This window comes from Danio rerio, chromosome 17 (genome assembly GCF_049306965.1).
Source record: "Danio rerio strain Tuebingen ecotype United States chromosome 17, GRCz12tu, whole genome shotgun sequence".
NCBI classification, from domain to species: domain Eukaryota; kingdom Metazoa; phylum Chordata; class Actinopteri; order Cypriniformes; family Danionidae; genus Danio; species Danio rerio.
The window spans coordinates 9,416,922-9,437,724 of NC_133192.1; the positions used below are offsets into that span (position 1 = coordinate 9,416,922).

Consider the following 20,803-nt stretch of genomic DNA (forward strand, 5'->3'; position numbering starts at 1 on the left):
TAATTTGGTTAAGAACTTATTAAAAAATAAATAAACTGAATTTATATATTAAATAGAGCTTGAACTTATACAGTTGAATTCAGAATTATTAGCCCCGCTTTTCATTTTTTTGTCTTTTGACCACATACACCCACACACCTAACCCTGCGAGCTACATGACCCAACCAACCCCACAACCCCCAAATCTATGAATTGTATTTTGTATATGTATTATTTTGGAAACTGATCTGACTCCATAACATTTGTTTAAGCTTTTTAGCAAATGTTCTAATTCTCAACACCTGTCCAAGGGAGGCTTAACATAAAAAAATAATTTTAAAAAAGCAGTAGTAATAAATCTATGGGGAAATAAAAAAAAATAAAAAATCTAATAAAAATCAAAGCAAAACCAAGATTGCTTGTGTCCAATTATTTAGTTTATTTTAAGAAAGAAATAACTTTATTTTTACATATTATTTCTAAAAACAAGACAATACTTTTCCACTTGTCTAGTAAATGCTTCTTGATTTAGGAATTGTTTGATATTTGGATTAGAAACAAGACAAAAACTCAAGAACAGCATTTCTTCCAGAGAACTTTTTCTCTTTTTTTTTTTGAAAAGCAAAACGTCTCTCCCAACCTAACTCTAAACCCTAAGTTACCCCTTACAATAATGAAAAAAAAACAGTGTGTGAAATAAATTTGTTATACAGCATCAAAAAAATAAGTTGCATGTGCACGTTCTCATTAGCTGCAGCTGTAAACCAAGTCCCTCCCATTTGAAGTCTGGATAGTGGTCGAATCTAGTCTGCAGCTGGATATCTCAATAATATCCTCGATTCTTGTGGTGTTTTTAAGAAAATACTAATTTGAGATGTTCTCCAAAATGACTGAACTCCTCGTAGGTTAGGAAGGATATTGAGAAGCAACCGCTATTTTGGAGCTATGGAGTGACTTCAGTTACTAACGGAAGTGAAACGAACCACATCGAGCGATTCGAGTAAGTTACTAATAACGTTAAAATTGACTTACAACTGGATTATTTACTTTTCACAGAGTGGTGAGTATATTTTATGAATGCCACTTTTTGCAGTTTGTGTCAGTTTAAGGAGATGACACACAACGACAAACGTGACGCAGTTGTTTGTGACTGCATTTACAGACCGTGCATCTAGCATTATTTGGTGTCTGTTGTATCGCGAATGTTCTCTAACGTTAAACATGTTACAGTATTCTATTTAGTTAGATAATTGGAGTTAATGAAGCTATAACGTTACAGTAAATTTGTCGTCACAACGTGAAACTTCCAACTTAAGGTAAAATTGATTTTATGTTTGTTCATTCGGAGTTTCTCCTTAATAATATAGTTGTTGAGGTTAAATTGGTTTTATGTCCCCACGTTTGTTCAGTGACAAACTCCCTTTATTGTTTACCATTGTATTTTGAATATTCGGTCTGAAATCACATGTAAATTAAATAGGCTATGACTTATTTGTGAACAATATGTTCTACTTTGATAGTCTTTGATTGGCTGCTAATGTCTAAATGTGTGGATATAAAACTTAAATTATATAGTTTCAGAAAAGTATTCTTGATATTGGAATCATATTAGTAGCCAACGACTATTACAGTAGGCTAAAACATTGTTCAGTCATTTAAATAGTGATAATGTTGTTTTGAATCATGTTTACATGTGATTTTAGTAATATTCAAAGTACCATGGTAAGTAATAGGGATGGAGTGTGTCACAGTTGTCACTAAACGAATGTGCTAATATAAAACTTTACCTCAACGTTTTCCAAGTGAAGTAATTCAGGTTCATTTTGATATCTTAGTGTTGTTAGTTTGACCAAACACATACACAAATGCAACATATATTGAAGGACAGAAACAACCACGTAAATGTAAAAAACACATTTCTGTATTATTCAAGCAATGGTAAATAATGTGCATTCTCTTACCATAAACACATTTTAAGATGCTCTATTCACTACTTAACTGTGAATGTTGTGGGTCAATTTTAGCTTGGCTTTTGCAGTCGGGAACAGTAACAAAACATCTGTTCTTGGCCAAAGTGTCTGCATAACATTGTGAACGTCTATGTAATTGTAAGAACAAGCATCTGGGTGGCATCCGGTCAACAGGCCTGTGTGGGGATTATATAAGAGGAAATGACAGCTTTTAGCATTAAAGGGATAGTTCACATAATTTATTTTCCCCTTCACTTTTTCCAGAGCTGTTTGAGTTTCTTTATTCTATTTTTTAAGGAAAAATGTTTATAAAGAAGTTTATTTTTCCTTTTGTATTTCTAAAGTCAATTCTATCATACATGTTTGCCCATTTTTATAGCATTGCCTGTAAAATGAGCCTCGATTCGAAGAGAAAGAGGGATGATGTTCAGACAGATGAAGCTGCATCTTTGGGGTCCAGCTGTGTGTCTGAGAGAAGTGTTGAATCCCTCCCACAGCCTCACAATTTCAGTCTAACAACACCATCTCCAGAAACCAAGCTTACCACAGTGACAGTGACCCCAGAGTAAGTGTAAACCTGATTTAAGTGCTGTCCTGAGACCTGGGGCCTGTTTCAGTAAGGAGGTTCAAACAACTCTGAGTTTAAACTTGAACTCTGAGTTGATTTACCGAGAGATTAAAAACTCGGAGTTTTCGCTTTCAGAATAGCTGATCTGAGTTGGGTCAATCAACTTTGAGTAGACCAACTCAGAGTTAAGCGCGCACACCGTGACTATAAAAAGGCATTATCAATGGAGCGCAGATATTATGAGTGACCATGGCAACATCTTAAAAAAAGAGATCACCATTTCTTTCCCCAGCTGAACTTGATCTGCTCATGCAAAGTTTTATCAAATATGAGTGTATATACTTAAAAAGAAGCAACCATCAGTGAAACAGAGACAGTTAGCATGGGAAAACAGCTGCTCAAGTTAATGCGTAATTTTTTGTTTAAATTATTTAAACATTTAAGTATAATAAAATAAGTAATATAATGTGTGACGTTTATACTTTTTTCTAAACTTTTATACACGTTTATCAGTTTTAATAGATTTAACAGTGCACTTGTGTGTCTTTTTATTGATCAAGTGATAGAGGTTGATATAACATTAAGAACCTAAGCAGTGCTAAAAATAAGACAAAATAATAAACCCATTAATCTAAAACAGTACATGTCGAAGGTTAAGCTAAATATTAATGGAAAAAAGGACAAGCCTTGTACGTGACTTTGTTCTGTGTGTGACAAAAATGTAGGCAATAGCTGTGTTTCCATCAAAATACAGGCTTACATAAAATTGTGCAAAACTGGAATAATGCCTAAAAGATGCGAATAAAGCAGCGTTTTTATCCAACGAGTCAAAGAGAACACAATCGTCACTTCCTGATTAACTTGCGGCAAATATCAACAGTAAAAACAGAATTTACTGTGGTAGAACAAGCTGCGTTAATGATTTTTTATTTAATACTTGCGCCTCAGAAGACACAATGAACACGTGGGGGCGTTTGAAGCCAAACGCGGAGATCTTGACACGCTCCAGACGCTCGGAGGTAATTAATAATATACACTAATACTGAAACAGTTAAGGCATTTTAGAATGACTAAAACAACATTTAAGATGTTCTACTGTGTGCTCAGTCAGATGGTTTGTCCATTTACACACATTTTCATCGTCATCTCTAACAAACTTTTTTTTAATGTACATACTGTAATTTGTTATGTGCACTTCGTAGTTTATGCGCATCTTTTCTTATCAAATAAAAGTTTAACCTACTCAGTTATGCAAATGTTTTATTATGCATATTTTCAAAAGTTATGTGAATCATGACGTTTCCATCAATCGTAGGGATGTAACGGTATCAGAATTTCACGGTACGGTAATACCTCGGTATGAATGTCACGGTACGGTATTTATTGAATCATTTACAGGGAAAAAAAAAACTTTTGAAAATACTCCAAAAAAGTGCCAAAAGTGTCAATGACATACAAATTACAAACAGGAACTTCAATTTTAATAACAAAAAATTATTAAACCATGTAAAAAAATAAAGTTTCAATTTAGTATTGTTAAAAACTCATCACATTTAACATTTAATCACTCACTTAGATAGAGATGGGTTTAAAGGAAAATTATCATATAACTATAATCTGGTAAAAGCTGGTATCTCTGGGCATTTACAATGTCCCCTGCAACAGAAAAAAACCCTCTCATTTGGGACTGAGGTTTCTGGGACAAGAGAGATATGACTTGGCCCATGTTGACAGCAGTGGGGTAACGTTGTGCATTGTCTTTCCCCCACTTGAGAAGACAAACCATGAGTGAGATAGAGATCTCTTTGCGGTACAAGTCAATGTCTGCATCAATCTGAACAGTGTGCTGTGTTTCTGCAGTCCCCATGACTGTTATTAGTCGTATTTCCCAACTTGCAGGCACGTGCACACATAGGGCTCAACCTGTGCAGTGCACATGCCCTTTTTAGTCTTGGATAGAAAATGCCCTTCCAAAACGATCAAAAGTGCCCCCGCGACGCGACACAACCTCCGTCCAGTACAGCCCTTCAGTAGGCGCGCGACAACACCTCTCTTGAGTATGCGCGCTCAACCCCCCCTCGGCGCTTTACAATACGCGCACCACAACACAGCTGATCAGAACGCGCGCGACAGCACCGCTATTCAGCATGCGCGCGCCGACAACACCCGCTTTAGGTTCGATCATTTCCATCTTTTTTTCATCTCCGCTACTAGCAGCACACTCCATTTCCGCATTACTGGATCTGTAGCGACAACAGACCGCAAAGGATTATGGCCACGCCGGGGCTGATGGGAAATGAAGTTTCAGCTACCTCCCGTTCGCTTCATTCGCCTGAGCAAATTTTCTCAGAAGACCTATAGTTTTACCGAGTCATGCGACTTCGGTAATATCGAAAAAATTTAATATTGCGGTATGACGGTATTTACAATACCGTTACATCCCTAATCAATCGTTTTTATGGGCATCTTCAAAATGAGCTCTAAAATAGGTCTGTGGAAATGTAAGACTAATGCGAGAAATACGCTTCATCTTTAAAAAAGGGGAGGAGACCGACAGAAACTCAGAGTTTAGAGAATAAAACCTGCTCCGTACCAGGTTAGATTCACAGAGTAAGTTACCACAGTAACTGACTCTGAGTTAAAGTTACCTTTCTTTCAGAAACAGGCTTGACTTACCCTGATTTCTTGAGTTTAACAAACCTGCCATTTTGAAACCAAAAACCCAGAGTTTCTCTCATTTCAGGGTTAAAATACTCTGAGTTTTCACTTAACCTCCTTTCTGAAACAGGCCCCTGGTCTACAAAAAAAAATGACTTGTTTCATACCTGTTTGAGTCCTGTTGAACACAAAAGATATTAATTAGATGGTTCAAAATTAATTAGAAAAATGTAACCATTGACTGACTTAGTATTTGTTTTTCCTACTATGGATTTTAATGGTTCCATGTTTTCAGTTTTTTTCTAAATATTTTATGTTCGATAGAAGAAAGAAATTTGCTTTTGTACTTAAGTTTGAAAGTAGGAGTAAATTTCATGATTTGCCAAATGACATGTAGAGAAGCTTGATGTACTCCTTATGGGCTTTGGTTTTGTTTAATGATGATTGGACCATATTTAATGAGATCCTCTTATTTTCAGTCTGTTGACAGGATCTCCAGAATCCAGCTGTGTGTCTATAAGAAGTGCTGAATCCATCCCACAGCCTCCTAATTTCAATATAAGAACACCATCTCGAGAATCCAGCTCTGTGTCTATGAGAAGTGCTGAATCCATCCCACAACCTCCTAATTTTAATCTGATAACACCATCTCGAGAATCCAGCTGTGTGTCTATGAGAAGTGCTGAATCCATCCCACAGCCTCCTAATTTTAATCTGATAACACCATCTCGAGAATCCAGCTGTGTGTCTATGAGAAGTGCTGAATCCATCCCACAGCCTCCTAATTTTAATCTGATAACACCATCTCGAGAATCCAGCTGTGTGTCTATGAGAAGTGCTGAATCCATCCCACAGCCTCCTAATTTTAATCTGATAACACCATCTCGAGAATCCAGCTGTGTGTCTATGAGAAGTGCTGAATCCATCCCACAGCCTCCTAATTTCAATATAAAGACACCATCTCGAGAATCCAGCTGTGTGTCTATGAGAAGTGCTGAATCCATCCCACAGCCTCCTAATTTCAATATAAGGACACCATCTCGAGAATCCAGCTGTGTGTCTATGAGAAGTGCTGAATCCATCCCACAGCCTCCTAATTTCAATCTGACAACACCATCTCGAGAATCCAATACTAACAAAACACAGAGAACAATGAGTCCTGGGTAAGTATAAACTTGATTTAACTGCTGTCCTTCAAACATTGCTTTCTTCTGTTAAATACAAGAAGATATTTGAAAGAATGTCGGAAACCGGTAACCATTTACTTCTATGGTATTTTGAATTTTTTTGTATGGATGTCAGTGGTTACCAGTTTCCAACATTTTCTAAATCTTCCATTAAACATTGTGAGTAGATTTACATTTTTAGATTAACTATTCATATTTAATGAGTAAGGGTATTTTCAAATATTAAATATTGTGAAAGATTATGGATGATGTGTTTCAAATATTTGTAAAAAACTAATCACAAGATTTCCAAATGAATGCAGGCTTTCCGCGGGGTCTTAAAGTATTAAAAAAAATTATAAAGCAATTTTAGAGATATTAAAGACCCTTAAAAAGTATTAAAAAGTCTTAAATGCTACTTTACAAGGTATTAAATGTGGTATCAGTATGCTAAAGTTTGCCTGAATATCTTTAAATAATGGGATGAGTGTAGTTTATGTAAAGGGCTTTGAATTGCCACTGTGTATGAAATGTGCTATATAAATAAACTTGCCTTGCCTAGTTTATGAAGTCAAACAAATCCTGCTAGAAATTGCGCTACTTTGTTAACTGCAGTAACCAGGGAAACACTGTTATTCATGCTGTTTTAAAGGCGCCACCTGCTGAATTAACATTTTTATTCAGTAAATGAATACAATTTTAGTTTAGGATTTGTTTCTTGCAATCAGTATTTAGTAAATGTACTTCAAGTTTTATAGCAATATTACTGGTTAAAACCTGAAGTGGTGATGAGATCTTAAGATGTATGCAAAGAGTCTTAAAAATGTCTTAAAAGGTATTGAATTCAAAATCTGATTCTTGGAATTGATATACAAAGTGAGTGAAGTGTATGTGTGATGCTCAGGTCATTGCTGAAGAGACAGTGGGTGGTTCAAACAAAAGCCTTTCTCATTTTTGAGATTTTTAGAATATACATTAATGCATGATGACCATAGTATATGAAATGCATAAATAAATCTGGAACATTCAAATCATTCTCTAAATTATAATGCTTTTTTACTGTTCATCTCACTGTTTTCTGCAGACTGAAGAGAGATGCTGCTGTCAGATCAGTGACTGACCAACACAAATCATCCATGAAGGACAAATACGAGTTATTTGAGGGAATCAATCTAGCAGAGAATCAAACACTCCTGAACAGCATCTACACACAGCTCTACATCATAGAGGGAGAGAGTGAAGGAGTGAATGAAGAACATGAGGTTTTACAGATGGAGAGAACAGCCCGAACACAAGACACTCCAATCTACTGCAATGACATATTTAAACCCTTACAAGAACCAGAACATGAGGAGAAAGATCAGATCAAGACTGTTCTCACTAAAGGCATCGCTGGAATTGGAAAAACCGTCTCTGTGCAGAAGTTTATTCTAGACTGGAGTGAAGGAAAAGCCAATCAGGATGTAGATTTCATGTTTGTGCTTCCATTTCGAGAGCTGAACTTGATTAAAGATCATCAGTACAGTCTTCACACACTTCTGCTGGACTTTCATCCTGAACTTGAAGATCTGGACTCAGAGATGTATGAGGAGTGTAAAGTCGTGTTCATCTTTGATGGTCTGGATGAAAGCAGAATCACACTAAAGTTTTCAGACATTGAGAGAGTTAGTGATGTGAATGAGTCTTCATCAGTGGCTGTGTTGATGTCAAACCTCATCAGAGGAGATCTGCTTCCCTCTGCTCTCATCTGGATCACCTCCAGACCAGCAGCAGCCAATCAGATCCCTTCAAAATACATCAACCGTCTGACAGAAATTCAGGGATTCAATGATTCTCAGAAGGAGGAATATTTCAGGAAGAGAATCAGCGATGAGCATCAAGCCAACAGAATCATCTCCCAAATCAGAAGATCCAGAAGCCTCCACATCATGTGTCACATACCCGTCTTCTGCTGGATCTCAGCCACTGTGCTTCAGAAGCTCCTGAATGAAGATGACAGAGCAGAAATCCCTCAAACTCTGACTGAAATGTACATCCACTTCCTGCTGACTCAGATCAACATGAGGAACCTGAAGTATGAAGAGAGAGATCCAGAGAATCTCCTGGAGTCCAGCAGAGAGATGATCGTGAAACTCGCTAAACTGGCTTTCAAACAGCTGATGAAGGGCAATGTGATGTTCTATGAAGAGGACCTGATTAGGAGCGGCATAGACGTCACTGATGCCTCAGTGTATTCTGGGATTTGCACTGAGATCTTTAAAGTGGAACTTGTGATACATCAGAGGAAAGTCTACAGCTTCATTCATCTGAGCTTTCAGGAGTTTCTCGCTGCTTTCTTTGTGTTTTACTGCCATGTAGTCAAGAATGAGAGGGCGCTGAAGTTGTTATTTGGCCCCAATATCCGTTCAATCCTAGAACAATGTAGATGTGTTTTTGGATTACATTGGGATGGTCCTGAAATGCATTTGTCTAATCTTCTAAATGAAGCAGTTCTTGAATCTTTAAAGAGTGAAAATGGACACCTGGATCTTTTCCTGCGGTTTTTGCTGGGTGTCTCGCTGGAGTCCAATCAGAATCTCTTACAGGGTCTACTACCACACACAGAGAGCTCCTTAGAAAGCATTAAGAGGATCACACAGTTCATCAAAGATAAAATTAAGGGCAAACAGCCTTTTGGTTCTTCATCTACTAGTTTAGGACTGCTTTCATGTGATATGGTAAAGCCAAACAATTTGAGTGTTTCTGCTGAAAGATCCATTAATCTCTTCCTTTGTCTGCTGGAAATGAAGGATCAGACTCCACACAGAGATATTCAAGAATTTATGAAATCAGAGCATTTCTCCGTTAGTCCGCTCACTTCCTCTCACTGCTCGGCAATCGCCTACATTCTTCAGATATCAGAGGAGGTGCTGGATGAGTTTGATCTGAAGAGATACAAAACATCAGATGAGGGCAGATGGAGACTGATACCAGCTGTGGTGAACTGCAGGAAAGCTCTGTGAGTATTGGTTGATGTGATTAAACTAAATGTGTCTGTTTTTTGAGACGCAAAAAACAGCACAAATATAAATTGCACACATAGGCCTACAATACGACAAAAATACAGCTGAAATAAGGTAATTGTCATTTCTTGTAGGTGTGTTTTACAGTCGTTTTGTGTATTTATTTATAAAGCGCAATAAAGCAACAGTTGTTGACCATTGTGCTGTATAAACCTATAAGGAAATGATCAAAAATAGATAGCAACACAAAAACAACATACAATACATCCAACACACGACATGGCAACAACGATAAATAACAAGACACCAGGGGTGCGTTTCCAAAATAACGACCTAACTTAAGGCTGAATTATCATAGTATGATGTCTCGTTTGGGAAAAAAAAACTATGTAATGACGAGTGTTTCCCAAAACCCGTAGTTTCTCTGTCGCAGATCCATTGTTTAAACCACATTTGTTACAACAAGGCCCACATGGAATCTGCGTGCGCAGAATTCCGCAGATTTTTAGCCCACTGTTTTTTCTGTTTATTTACTTGTGCAAATGTGTGTAAGTTTATATTTATTCATCCTTTAAATTAATACAAAAAAAATTATTAAATATGAGATACTTGCTTTGTTTACCAAATAAAGTGGATCTAATTAGATTTGCATTGTAAACATGAAATAAAAGTGGGGTGGGATAACTACTTCTTTAGAGAAGAAACCCATAATATCTTTGTGCAATTTTTATTAGCTTACACGCACACACATTTAAAATAAAATGCAATATTAGATTTGGTAAAAATATGCACTCGTTTTCCATATCAATGGAAATATATTTAAACGGCACATATAGGGCCTGTGTTCCCTTCACAAATATTATTGGGAACATAACATGTTCAATTTTAAAATATATAATTACTATATATATTTGACATATAAATAAATAATAAGGCGATTTATTGAGAAATGAAATTTATTATTTATTAGCAAATGAAAAAAAATCCTATTTTAACAATAATATTAATGATTATGATGATGATTGTTTATTATTAAGTAGGATATTTAATTATTTATTACAGTCTACTTTTACAATTTGACACATGCAAACCACTCCAGAAATGTTCTAACCCACAGGTCCATGTCATATACAGTACAGAACTTAATAACTAACCTACTATAAATTAAAAAGCTTTAACGTATGCTATATATTTTGTTTTCACAAACATTGGAGACGTGACAAAATTCTGCTTTTAAATACATTAATAGGTCACCTATAACTTTCTCATGTCCCACGGCTGTGTTCAAAATGACATCAATGGTTTCAAAGTGCACTGTAAAGGGAGCGCAATTGTAAACATGAAGATCGCTAAAACTGAAATGTAAAAATACTTTGAAAGCAAATTACACCTAAGAGAGATGACTTTAATGCTTTTTTAATTTTACTCTTTCCAAGTTTAAATGTAAGAATGTTCTAAATGAATAGGCCATAGTGGTGATTACGGGGAATAGAACACAGCCAGGAACTATGTTTCTGACTACAGCTCCAGCGGTGTAGTTGCAAGTGCACGAGTTTCGGACGCAGTTTGCGAATGTTCCTTAAAACAGTGGATTTGGGAAATGGCAAATCAACGAACTATGTTTGTAACGACGGAACTTGCAACCTTAGTTGGCTAACAATGGTTTTGGGAAACACACCCCAGATTTCTTCAATAGGATCAAAGGTTATTAGGAAATTGTTCTAATAGACATAGGTAGCCCGTTCCACATTTTAGGAACTACTACAGAAAAATCTCCTTTTTTTCAATTTAGATCTGGGAACTACTAGAATTTTCTTGTTCGATGACCTTAAACATCTGCCTGATATTTTAACAGTTAAAAATTTAGAGAGATAAGTTGGAGCCTGGACATTTAATACCTTAAAAATGTACATTAAAATGTTAAACTCAACTTTAAAACTTATCGGCAACCAGTGTTGGGAGCACAGGATAGGAGTAATGTGTTCAAACTTACAGGTGCCAGTAAGAAGCCTGGAGGCTGCATTTTGGAGCACTTGAGGACGGTTTATAGTATTGTAGTATTCAATCAGTAGTATTCAGGATATTAATAAATACTACAGAAAGTAATCAAATGTAAAAATATGACACTAGTAAATAGTTTTTATTGTATTTATTAAATACACTTTATTTATTCATTCATTCATTATCTTTTTGGCTTAGTCTCTTTATAATTCTTTGGTTTCCACCGTGGAATGAACCGCAAAATGGGGGACACCGGAGCACCCGGAGGAAACCCACACCAACACAGGGAGAATATGCAAACTGACCTAGTCAAACCAGCGACCTTCTTGGTGTGAGGCGATGGTGCTACCCGCTGCGCCACCGTGCCGCCCCTAAAAGAACTTTTGAATGTATTTAATATATTATAAAACAGCACCTCTGCAATTTTTAAAATAGGCGTTCATTAAAGCTCTTCTTGATAAAGAGTAGTTCATCAAGCATGTGATCAATGTTTCAAATATCTTGTAATTTAACACACAATATCCTTTTTGTTTGACTCTGTTTTGTGTTGTAGACTTGACTGCTGTAATCTCACTGGTCAGTGCTGTGAAAGTCTGTCTTCCTCTCTACAATCATCAAATTCACTGAGAGAGCTGGACCTCAGTCACAATGACCTGCAGGATTCAGGAGTGAAACTGCTCTCTGATGGACTGAAGAGTTCACAATGTCAGCTTGAGATACTGAAGTAAGAAAAACAGATTTATTGATATTACACAGCACCAAAGTCTGCATTTGCACCACCAGTTAGAATCTGCATAATATCATTGTGCCTGCTGCAGCCATGGTACAGCAGCAAAGTTCATTGATTATTATGCCGTTGGTCTTGTAGCACCATTACAGATGAGTCAAGCTTTAAATAGGAATATTATAAAAACATTTTTTTTTTAATTTGAGCAAGATTTTAATGGTCTTATTCAATGGCTCTTGCTAATCAGTGGTGTAGTCCTAGAAAAAAAGGTGGTGTACTATTACACCCGACACAAATTTTAAATAAAAGTAGGCAAAGAAACGACGAAAGTCTATGTTTCTTCGATTCATTGGAGATTATATATATATATATATATATATATATATATATATATATATATATATATATATATATATATATATATATATATATATATATATATATATATATAATTTTTTTTGTTGTTTTTTTTATTGTTTTTTTTTTTTACATCAGTTACCTGTATTTAAGTTAACTCAAAAGGGCCTGTGCATACATGGAAAGACAGCTTTTTAGCTTACTTTCTTTACTGGCTTATTACTTTACATTTTATAGGTTCATTTAAACATCAATCAGCAATTATTTTTAATTGTCACATTCGTGCATGCTTGTTTTAAACCAAAGGAGTCTGTCTTCTGTTGTCGCTATTATATACTAGTAGTTACCCTTTTAAATCGCACATTGTTACGCCATTTATGAGTAATCTTTGCCTAATTGTTTTTAGTGTTGTATACCGTATAGTGTCGTTCACTAGCGGCACAATTAAGACAAATGTGAAATACTGTTTTACAGGGGCGATTTTAGGATTTTAATTTTAGGGTGAATCAGGATCAGATCCTTTTGGGGTAAACAAAGAAAAATCTGTCATATATATATATATATATATATATATATATATATATATATATATATATATATATATATATATATATATATATATATATATATATATTTATATATATATATATATTTATATATATTTAAGTAAGAATTGTAAGAAATAGGCACATCTTAACAAATTAAGTTGTGAGTTAAAAAAAAAACCCGTTTGGTATACAGTTAAAGGGGACGCAAATAGATGTAAATTAGGGAAGTTTAATCAGAAAAACAAGTGAGTATACTGATGGTATACTCAATTACTGATCCTTAGAAGTGTTAATACCCAAACAGCTCATGGAAAAAAGTAAGCATACTGAGTATACGTTCGTATAGCAAGGACTACACCACTGATGCTAATCTATTCTAAAAGGGCTCCTGTCACACCTGGAGATTGGCTAAATGTAATAAAAATTTTGAGTAAAGGCTATAAATACTGATGTACATGTGATTTTATTTTTAATAAATTTGCAACAATTTCAGAAAATCTTTTTTTCACATTGTCATTATGGGGTATTGTGTGGAAAATGTTGAGGAAATAATGAAATTTAATCCATTTTGGAATAAAGCTGTAACATTAAAAAATGTGGAAAAAGTGAAGCGCTATGAATACTTTCCAGAAGCTCTGTAAGTACAAAAGAGCTTATCACCCTTGCATGCATTTCCTATAATATTTATATTATGGTGAAACTAAAGCATAGATTATTAGTTGTGTGATCAATTTCAATCATTTCTTATCCTGTGTTGTAGACTTGCTGACTGTAATCTCACTGGTCAGTGCTGTGAAAGTTTGTCTTCATTGCTACAATCATCAAACTCACTGAGAGAACTTGTCCTGAGTCTCAATGACCTGCAGGATTCAGGAGTGAAGCTGCTCTCTGATGGACTGAAGAGTTCACATTGTCATCTGGAGATACTGAGGTTTGAATGTGTATTGAAATGTGACCAGTCAGTGTCATAATTTTGTGTCATTGATTATGGATTTAAATTTTCTTTTGATAGTTTAGGTGAACTATCCCTTTAATCAGTTCTAATATTGCAGATGATGTGATGTTGTGTGTGTTTGTAGGTTATCTGGCTGTATGGTGACAGAGGAAGGCTGTTGTTTTCTGGCTTCAGCTCTGAGATTAAACCCCTCACACCTGAGAGAGCTGGATCTGAGCTACAATAACCCAGGACAATCATTAGTGGAGCTAATCTCTGATAAAAACTACAGACTGACCACACTCAAGTATGTTCAACAATAAAAACATCTAGTCTTTTTTGTTTGGATGTGTGTTTGAAATCAAAAAAGCATATGCTGCACAGAATATTAATACTGATAAAGATTATAAACCTGGCAAGCCACATTTTTTTTTGTTCAAGAACCATGTGTGGGGCTTTATTTTCTTACTTTTTTTATTCTTTTATTTTATAGTGTGGACCATGGAGGAAAGATCAAGGCAGGACCACAGAAATGTAGGTCACCAACTCAATTGAGTTTTTATTGGACAAATAATATTTTTTTAAACCTACTTCTTAAGCTACCTCATTGAAAGTACTAATATACTAATAGTACTAATATAGAAAAGATTTGGATATGGTTATTATAATGAGATAATAGTTTGTGCAATATCCATTTTAAGGAGAGGTGTGGTAAATTACATTTATTTTATGTCCCAAACATTTGTTTGTTGCATCTATATGTTGTTTATCAAAATTTGTCTATCAAAAATCAGATTGAGCCTCAATATCTTTACACCTGACTCCCCAATAGGTGCTGTAATGATTTTAGCAAGACCGGGTAAAAAGTGAACCTCATGCCTCAGAGCAGATAGTTGAAAATAAATACTAATGCTTGGAGCTATGGTGAAAAACTATTTCAGAAATCGAGCTCTAAGCATTAGTATTTATTTTCAGCTCTTCGCTCTAAGTCATAAGGTTAAACTTTTAGCTGGTCTTGCTAATCGCTATTCTCTCTTGAATCTTGAAACTTACATAACCTAAACTTTGATGTGCTCTTCCTCTTGAGCATTTGAGTGTATGGTTAATAACCATCTGCTGTTCAAAACCATCCTAGAGTGCCGCCTGTTGTTCAAAACTAGCGCCATCTGGTGTTTAAAAACTAGCCTAGAGCACCGTATGCTGTTTAAAAGCTTTCCTAGAGGACCATTTTGCTATTTAAAAACTAATCTAGAGCACTATTCTGCTATTTTAAAAGTAGCCTAGAGCACCGTCTGCTGTTTAAAAACTTTCCTAGAGCACCCTTCTGCTATTTAAAACAAGCCTAAAGTATCTGTTGTTTAAAAACTAGCCTAGAGTGCCATTTACTTTTTGAAAACTACTCAGAGCACCGTCTGCTGTTTAAAAACTAGCCTAGAGCCCAGTCTGCTGTTAAATGTAAATGTAAAAGGGAAAACTAGCCTAGAGTGCTGTCTGTTGTTTTAAAACGAGCCTAGAGTGCCATCGGCTGTTTAAAAACTAGACTAGAGTGCCGCCTGCTGTTTGAAAACTAGCCCAAACCGATGTCTGTTGTTTTAAAACTAGCCTAGCGCGCATTGGCTGTTTAAAAACTAGACTAAAGCGGCGCCTGCTGTTTGAAAACTAGCCTAGAGTACTGTCTGCTGTTTGAAAACTAACCTGCAGCACCATACTGTTAAAAACTAGCCTAGAGCACCATCTTCTTTTTGAAAACTAGCCTAGAGTGCAGTCTGCTGTTTAAAAACTAGCTTAGAGCACCCTCAGATGTTTAAAAACTAGCCTAGAGTGCTGTCTACTGTTTAAAAACTAGCTTAGAGCAACGTCTGCTGTTAAAAAAATGTCTAGAGTGCCGACTGCTGTTTAAAAACTAACCTAGAGCGTTGTCTGCTGTTTAAAAACTAGAGCTGTTTGAAAACTAGCCTAGAGCACCATCTTCTCTTAAAAACTAGCCTAAAGCGCGTCTGCTGTTTGAAAATTAGCCTAGAACGGCATCTGATGTTCAAAAACTAGCCTAGAGTAGCATCTGATGTTAAAAAAACTAGCCTAGAGCAACATCTGCTGATTTAAAAACTAGCATAGAGCACCATCTGCTGATTTAAAAACTAGCATAGAGCGCCATCTGCTGTTAAAAACTAGCCTAGAGCAACATCTTCTGATTAAAAATTAGCACAGAGCACCATCTGCCGTTAAAAAAAAATAGCCTAGAGCACAGTCTGCTGTTAAAAACTAGTCTAGAGCGCCGTCTGCTGTTTAAAAACTAGCCTAGAGCACCATCACTGGTTTAAAAACTAGCTCAGAGCCCCGTCTGCTGTTAAAAGCGAGCCTTGAGCACTGTCTGCTGTTAAAAATAGCCTAGAGCACTGTCTGCTGCTTCAAAACTAGCCTAAAGCGCCTTCTGCTGTTTGAAAACATTATCACACATCCCAAATTCTTCCAGCATTACAGCTTGGGTTTAATAAATAATTTTTTTAGTTGAGAGATCTACACACACACACACACATGCACAAACCTCACTGTTGATTTGTTTTATTATCTCTCTTGTTGTGTTCAGATGCGTGTGATCTCACAGTGGATTTAAACACGGTCAGCCCTTATCTCGCTCTGTCAGAGGGGAACAGAAAGATTACACGTGCGCGAGAAGAGCAACCATATCCTGATCATCCAGAGAGATTTGATGAGTACAATCCTCAGGTTCTGTGTAAAGAAAGTCTGACTGGACGCTGTTACTGGGAGGTTGAGTTGAGTGGTGGGGAGACCTACATATCAGTGGCATATAAAGAAATCAGCAGGAAAGGATGGAAAAAAGAATGCTGGATGGGATTAAATAACATGTCTTGGATTCTAAACTGCTTTAATAAGACAGTCTATGTCAGACACCATGATAAGTTTGAATTATTAAGTGAATTTACCTGTCCCATTAACAGAGTAGGAGTGTTTCTGGACTGGCCTGCTGGCACTCTGTCCTTTTACAGCGTCTCTGACACAGACACACTCACACTTCTACACACATTCAAAACCACATTCACTGAGCAAGTCCATGCTGGATTTAGGATTGGCTGGGACTCATCAGTGTCTCTGTGTGATTTATAATCCACTTTCATCAGACAGATCTGAGAGACTGGCTGTAAATACAACTATGCTTGTTACATGTTCAGGAATGCTGTGGGTTATTCTGGACTCCCATCCTATTGACTTTATTTTTTACATACAAGCAGGTGCACTTCTATTGATTTTTAGATGTTAAAAACAGCTAGTTGTGCTGCTTGATGTTGCAAATCGATATTTTCTTATTATATTATTCTACTTTTTATGTACAGTCATGAACACACTTGTTTGTAGAGCAAATATATTCACTGTTTATTATTCCTAGTCATAGGCAACAGAATCGGATGTTATAAAACATCGCAAAAACCAGCGCACTTCCGCATTACAGTATAAGGTTGATATGTTTCATATATGCAAAAATATTGAATGGTTATATTCCATTCAATACATTTTTAATTAACGTGTGAACACCAGAGCGTTTAGAGTTATCAGCTTCAAACTTCAAGACTCTTTTTCTAAAAATGTCCAGCTGGTGGTGCTTGAATGCTTTAAGGTGCAGCGTGTAAGTTTGACACCCAGTGGTTGAACTAGGTATTGCACCCCTGGTTCAAAACACATGCAAGAGCAGGTTCCTAGATTGACGATACCAACAAAGGCTGATTTAAATCGTGTTCTATATAAAAGCAACGGCTTGCGATAGAGGGAGTATTTTCCATACTAAAAGGAGTTTTTTTTTTATCCTAAGACCTGGAAATTTATATTTTAGAAACTGCTTTTATTTCTTGCAGCTGAACAACAGAAAACTGACAATGATCACCTCAGGTACACCTCATGTGCTTTATTCAGTGTTAAATGCTCATAATGTGAGTTTGAATGCCATTTCACATGATATTTATTGTCATACTACTGAAAGCAGCTGCAGATAGTTTAGCTCAGACCATGACAGTGCAAACCAACACATATCAGTGACTCAGCATCTACATTTAATAATGTTTAATATGTATTAAGTTGATTCTGAAACTTTTCTTTACATTGGAGTGCAGAGAGTGCACTATTCTGTGCTTATGATTGGCTGTGTTTAAATTTCTTTCGTGGTTCGTCTGGTGCAAACAGCCAAATTGTTTATCACTGCAAATCTAGTCACGTAGCGTGTCTTAAGGACACAGGGCTACAATGTAACCTGCTCACCTTATGTTCATAATATTTATATTATATTATTTATAACTCTGAACCTGCATCTCATTTCAGAGTCTGCTACTGTCCACCGGTTTTTGGTTTTGGACGCATGCTTTGAGAGCCTTCATGACTAAATGAATCAAATATGCTGTTTTCCACCAAGGCAACTCGGGGTGCTCAAATATAATTGGCTAAACTGACATTGAGTGTTAAAGGGACAAAAAAAAGACAGCAATTAGGCACGGAAAACATATTTTCAAAGCAGAATATCTGACTTCAGCATTGTTTTCAGATAAACAATAATGTTCTCTTAGCGTGTTTCTAAAATATCTGCAAACATATTATGGTATTTTTGTGCTTTTAAAAGAGTCAAAAACTTTTAAGCACTTAAGTTTTTCCAGCTGAGACGCTTTGTTTTTTTTCTTTTGGAATCCACGGCTGTAACATAGTAGTATGTAATTTTGAAGAATATCGAAGGCAGTAACCAGTATTACTAACTTCTTCTTTAGTATTGTTGTTCGTTCATTGTACAAGAACTGATTGGTCAGTGTATTTATTCCGCCCCTTCACTGCTGATTGGACAACTGGTTAACAAGTTGCAGTGACAAAAATACAGTTTGCACATCAGTGCATGGTATAACAGGGTTGTCATGTTACTTGCTGCAACACTACATCATGCCCTTAGCCAGGAGGGGAGGTTCGGGTGGTTCGAAGTCAAACGAACCACCCCCAACGGCCAAAAGGTCCAGAATTTGTCCTTTTAATTATTTTATGTAATTTAATATTATAGGATATATTTATTATGTAATTAATAAAATTATATTTATATTTAAAATATATTGTAATAAAGTGTAATTTTTAATAACTCTGGCCAGGAATCGAGCCTCAAAGTCGCGATTCACATCTCATAACCCAAATATGAGTGATCATATTTGAATTTTTGATGCGACATCCATACTGAGTAACATTATGGGTCGAAAAGAGCAAAAGAGGCAGAAAAGGCAGGCAGCTGCGTCATCATTGCAAAATATTGAACATATGTTCAAAAAGACTGCCAAATAGGATAAGGCTAAAGTATCATACTTCCTGTTTTTTCTGAAATAAAAATTAGCAATAAAAAGGTGTGAAGCACCAGAAGCGGACCATATTAAATTAATATGAAGATATTTAGGCTATTGTTGATATCCAGGAATTTTCAAATGTACTTTTTTTCTTTTACCAAAGAATTCATTACAATTGTTTTATTATTATTGATATTATTATGTTTTAATTATTTATTATTATTATTATTATTATTATTTTTTTTTTTTTTAAATGGCCAAATTGTGACGGAGGGCAGTTGAATGTGCTGGCCAGTTTGTTTTTGTCTAATAAATGACAGTAGGCTACAGTTTTTTTTACTTTAAAACTTTAACAGATTGCTATTTTTTCCTAATTATGTATTATGTAGTAAATTTGTATTTTTAAAATTAGTCTTGTTTAAAAAAATGTTTATTGCAATTTTTAGGAAATATTTTAGTACATTAAAAAGTGTGGTTATGATGACTTCTAACTAGCTAGCCCAGCAACAAAAATCCCTAAAATCCAGTGTACTCTGGAGCGATGTTCTGATGCAAACTGTGGCTAATTTCTTTCTTTCTTTCTTTGCTGTTTGTACTGTAATTTGTTGGCAGATCATGCCCTTGTGATACAGAAAGGAAAAGACAGCGCTGCATAGGACAAAGTAAAAAACAAAGCAAAAGTAGAAATGTGAACATAGGACAATCTCCCTTCAGATACACCTTCATTAGACAAAGTCCAGATTGACCTAGGAGCAATTTACCAATTATAGATTTAGAAAAAAGGATCTAATGGAAATATATAGAAACATGCATTATGACTAAATATTATGACAACTTGTTCAACTTCTTTTATATATATATATAACTTGACATTAATTTTTTTTTCTCACCACCCACTGGTCATTTTCACAAGACAAAATTGTTTTGTTGGAAACTGTTTTATATACTTAAATTTGACTTTTGCATGCTAAAAGTACTTGTGAAAAAGACATTTTACTTGATTCAGGTCATTAAAATAGCTCTGACTACCAATAATATGATATAGATACCTGCTGTAGTCAACCTAAAACCTACAGTAGTTTGACATAAAACCAAAACAAAACCCATTCTTGTCTTAGGACATTTTTAGTAAGCAAATGTTTGAGTAACAGTAAGTTCATGACATGTTAAATATATAGTATATTCTGCTGGTTTTAAACATACAGAATAATAATATATACAGTTATGTAACAACCATAACATTACCATTATGTCTTAGGACATCTTTGATTAACTTTTTATTACCTACACCAAATGTCGACTAATGAAGGTACATTTATAACAACTATTTATCTGTTAGACTACTGTATTGTCAAACCATGTTGCACAAATGCATTCAACAGACTTATCTGATAGTGTATTGCTGTAGAAGACAAAACACTAGACAGATGTTTAGAAAGAGTATAGTTTATTTAGTTTAACCTGCAAACTTATCTAAACAAGATAAACTTTCAGAAAACAGGCCGGAAACATTATAATGCGCGCTCATCAATATAATCCGCGGTTGTCTTCAATCCTCCTACTTTGCTCAACAAC

At 35.6% G+C, this 20,803-nt stretch overlaps 1 protein-coding gene across 3 annotated transcripts; it reads left to right on the plus strand.

Annotated features, from left to right (window-relative positions):
* The first annotated feature begins 753 nt into the window (after positions 1–753).
* Positions 754–17,365, plus strand: si:ch211-236p5.2. 3 transcript variants are annotated; one of them, XM_005158613.6, is made up of 9 exons: positions 754–979; positions 2,329–2,514; positions 5,655–6,338; positions 7,426–9,339; positions 11,898–12,068; positions 13,737–13,907; positions 14,056–14,217; positions 14,404–14,444; positions 16,498–17,365. In XM_005158613.6, exons 2-9 carry the CDS (start codon positions 2,342–2,344, stop codon positions 17,034–17,036), a joined length of 3,855 nt encoding a protein of 1,284 aa, XP_005158670.1. In that variant the 5' UTR covers positions 754–979; positions 2,329–2,341; the 3' UTR covers positions 17,037–17,365. The 3 variants fall into 3 exon arrangements, with proteins under 3 accessions (XP_005158670.1, XP_073784248.1, XP_073784249.1); XM_073928147.1 differs by having other exon boundaries at positions 938–1,039; XM_073928148.1 differs by lacking the exon at positions 754–979 and adding an exon at positions 1,081–1,295.
* Positions 17,366–20,803: the final 3,438 nt, after the last annotated feature.

Coding starts and splice junctions, on each gene's coding strand:
- si:ch211-236p5.2 (XM_005158613.6), top strand. CDS start 2,342: ATGAGCCTCGATTCGAAGAGAAAGAGGGATGATGTTCAGACAGATGAA. Junction 12,069..13,736: donor TGTCAGCTTGAGATACTGAA/GTAAGAAAAACA, acceptor CCTGTGTTGTAG/ACTTGCTGACTGTAATCTCA. Junction 13,908..14,055: donor TGTCATCTGGAGATACTGAG/GTTTGAATGTGT, acceptor GTGTGTTTGTAG/GTTATCTGGCTGTATGGTGA.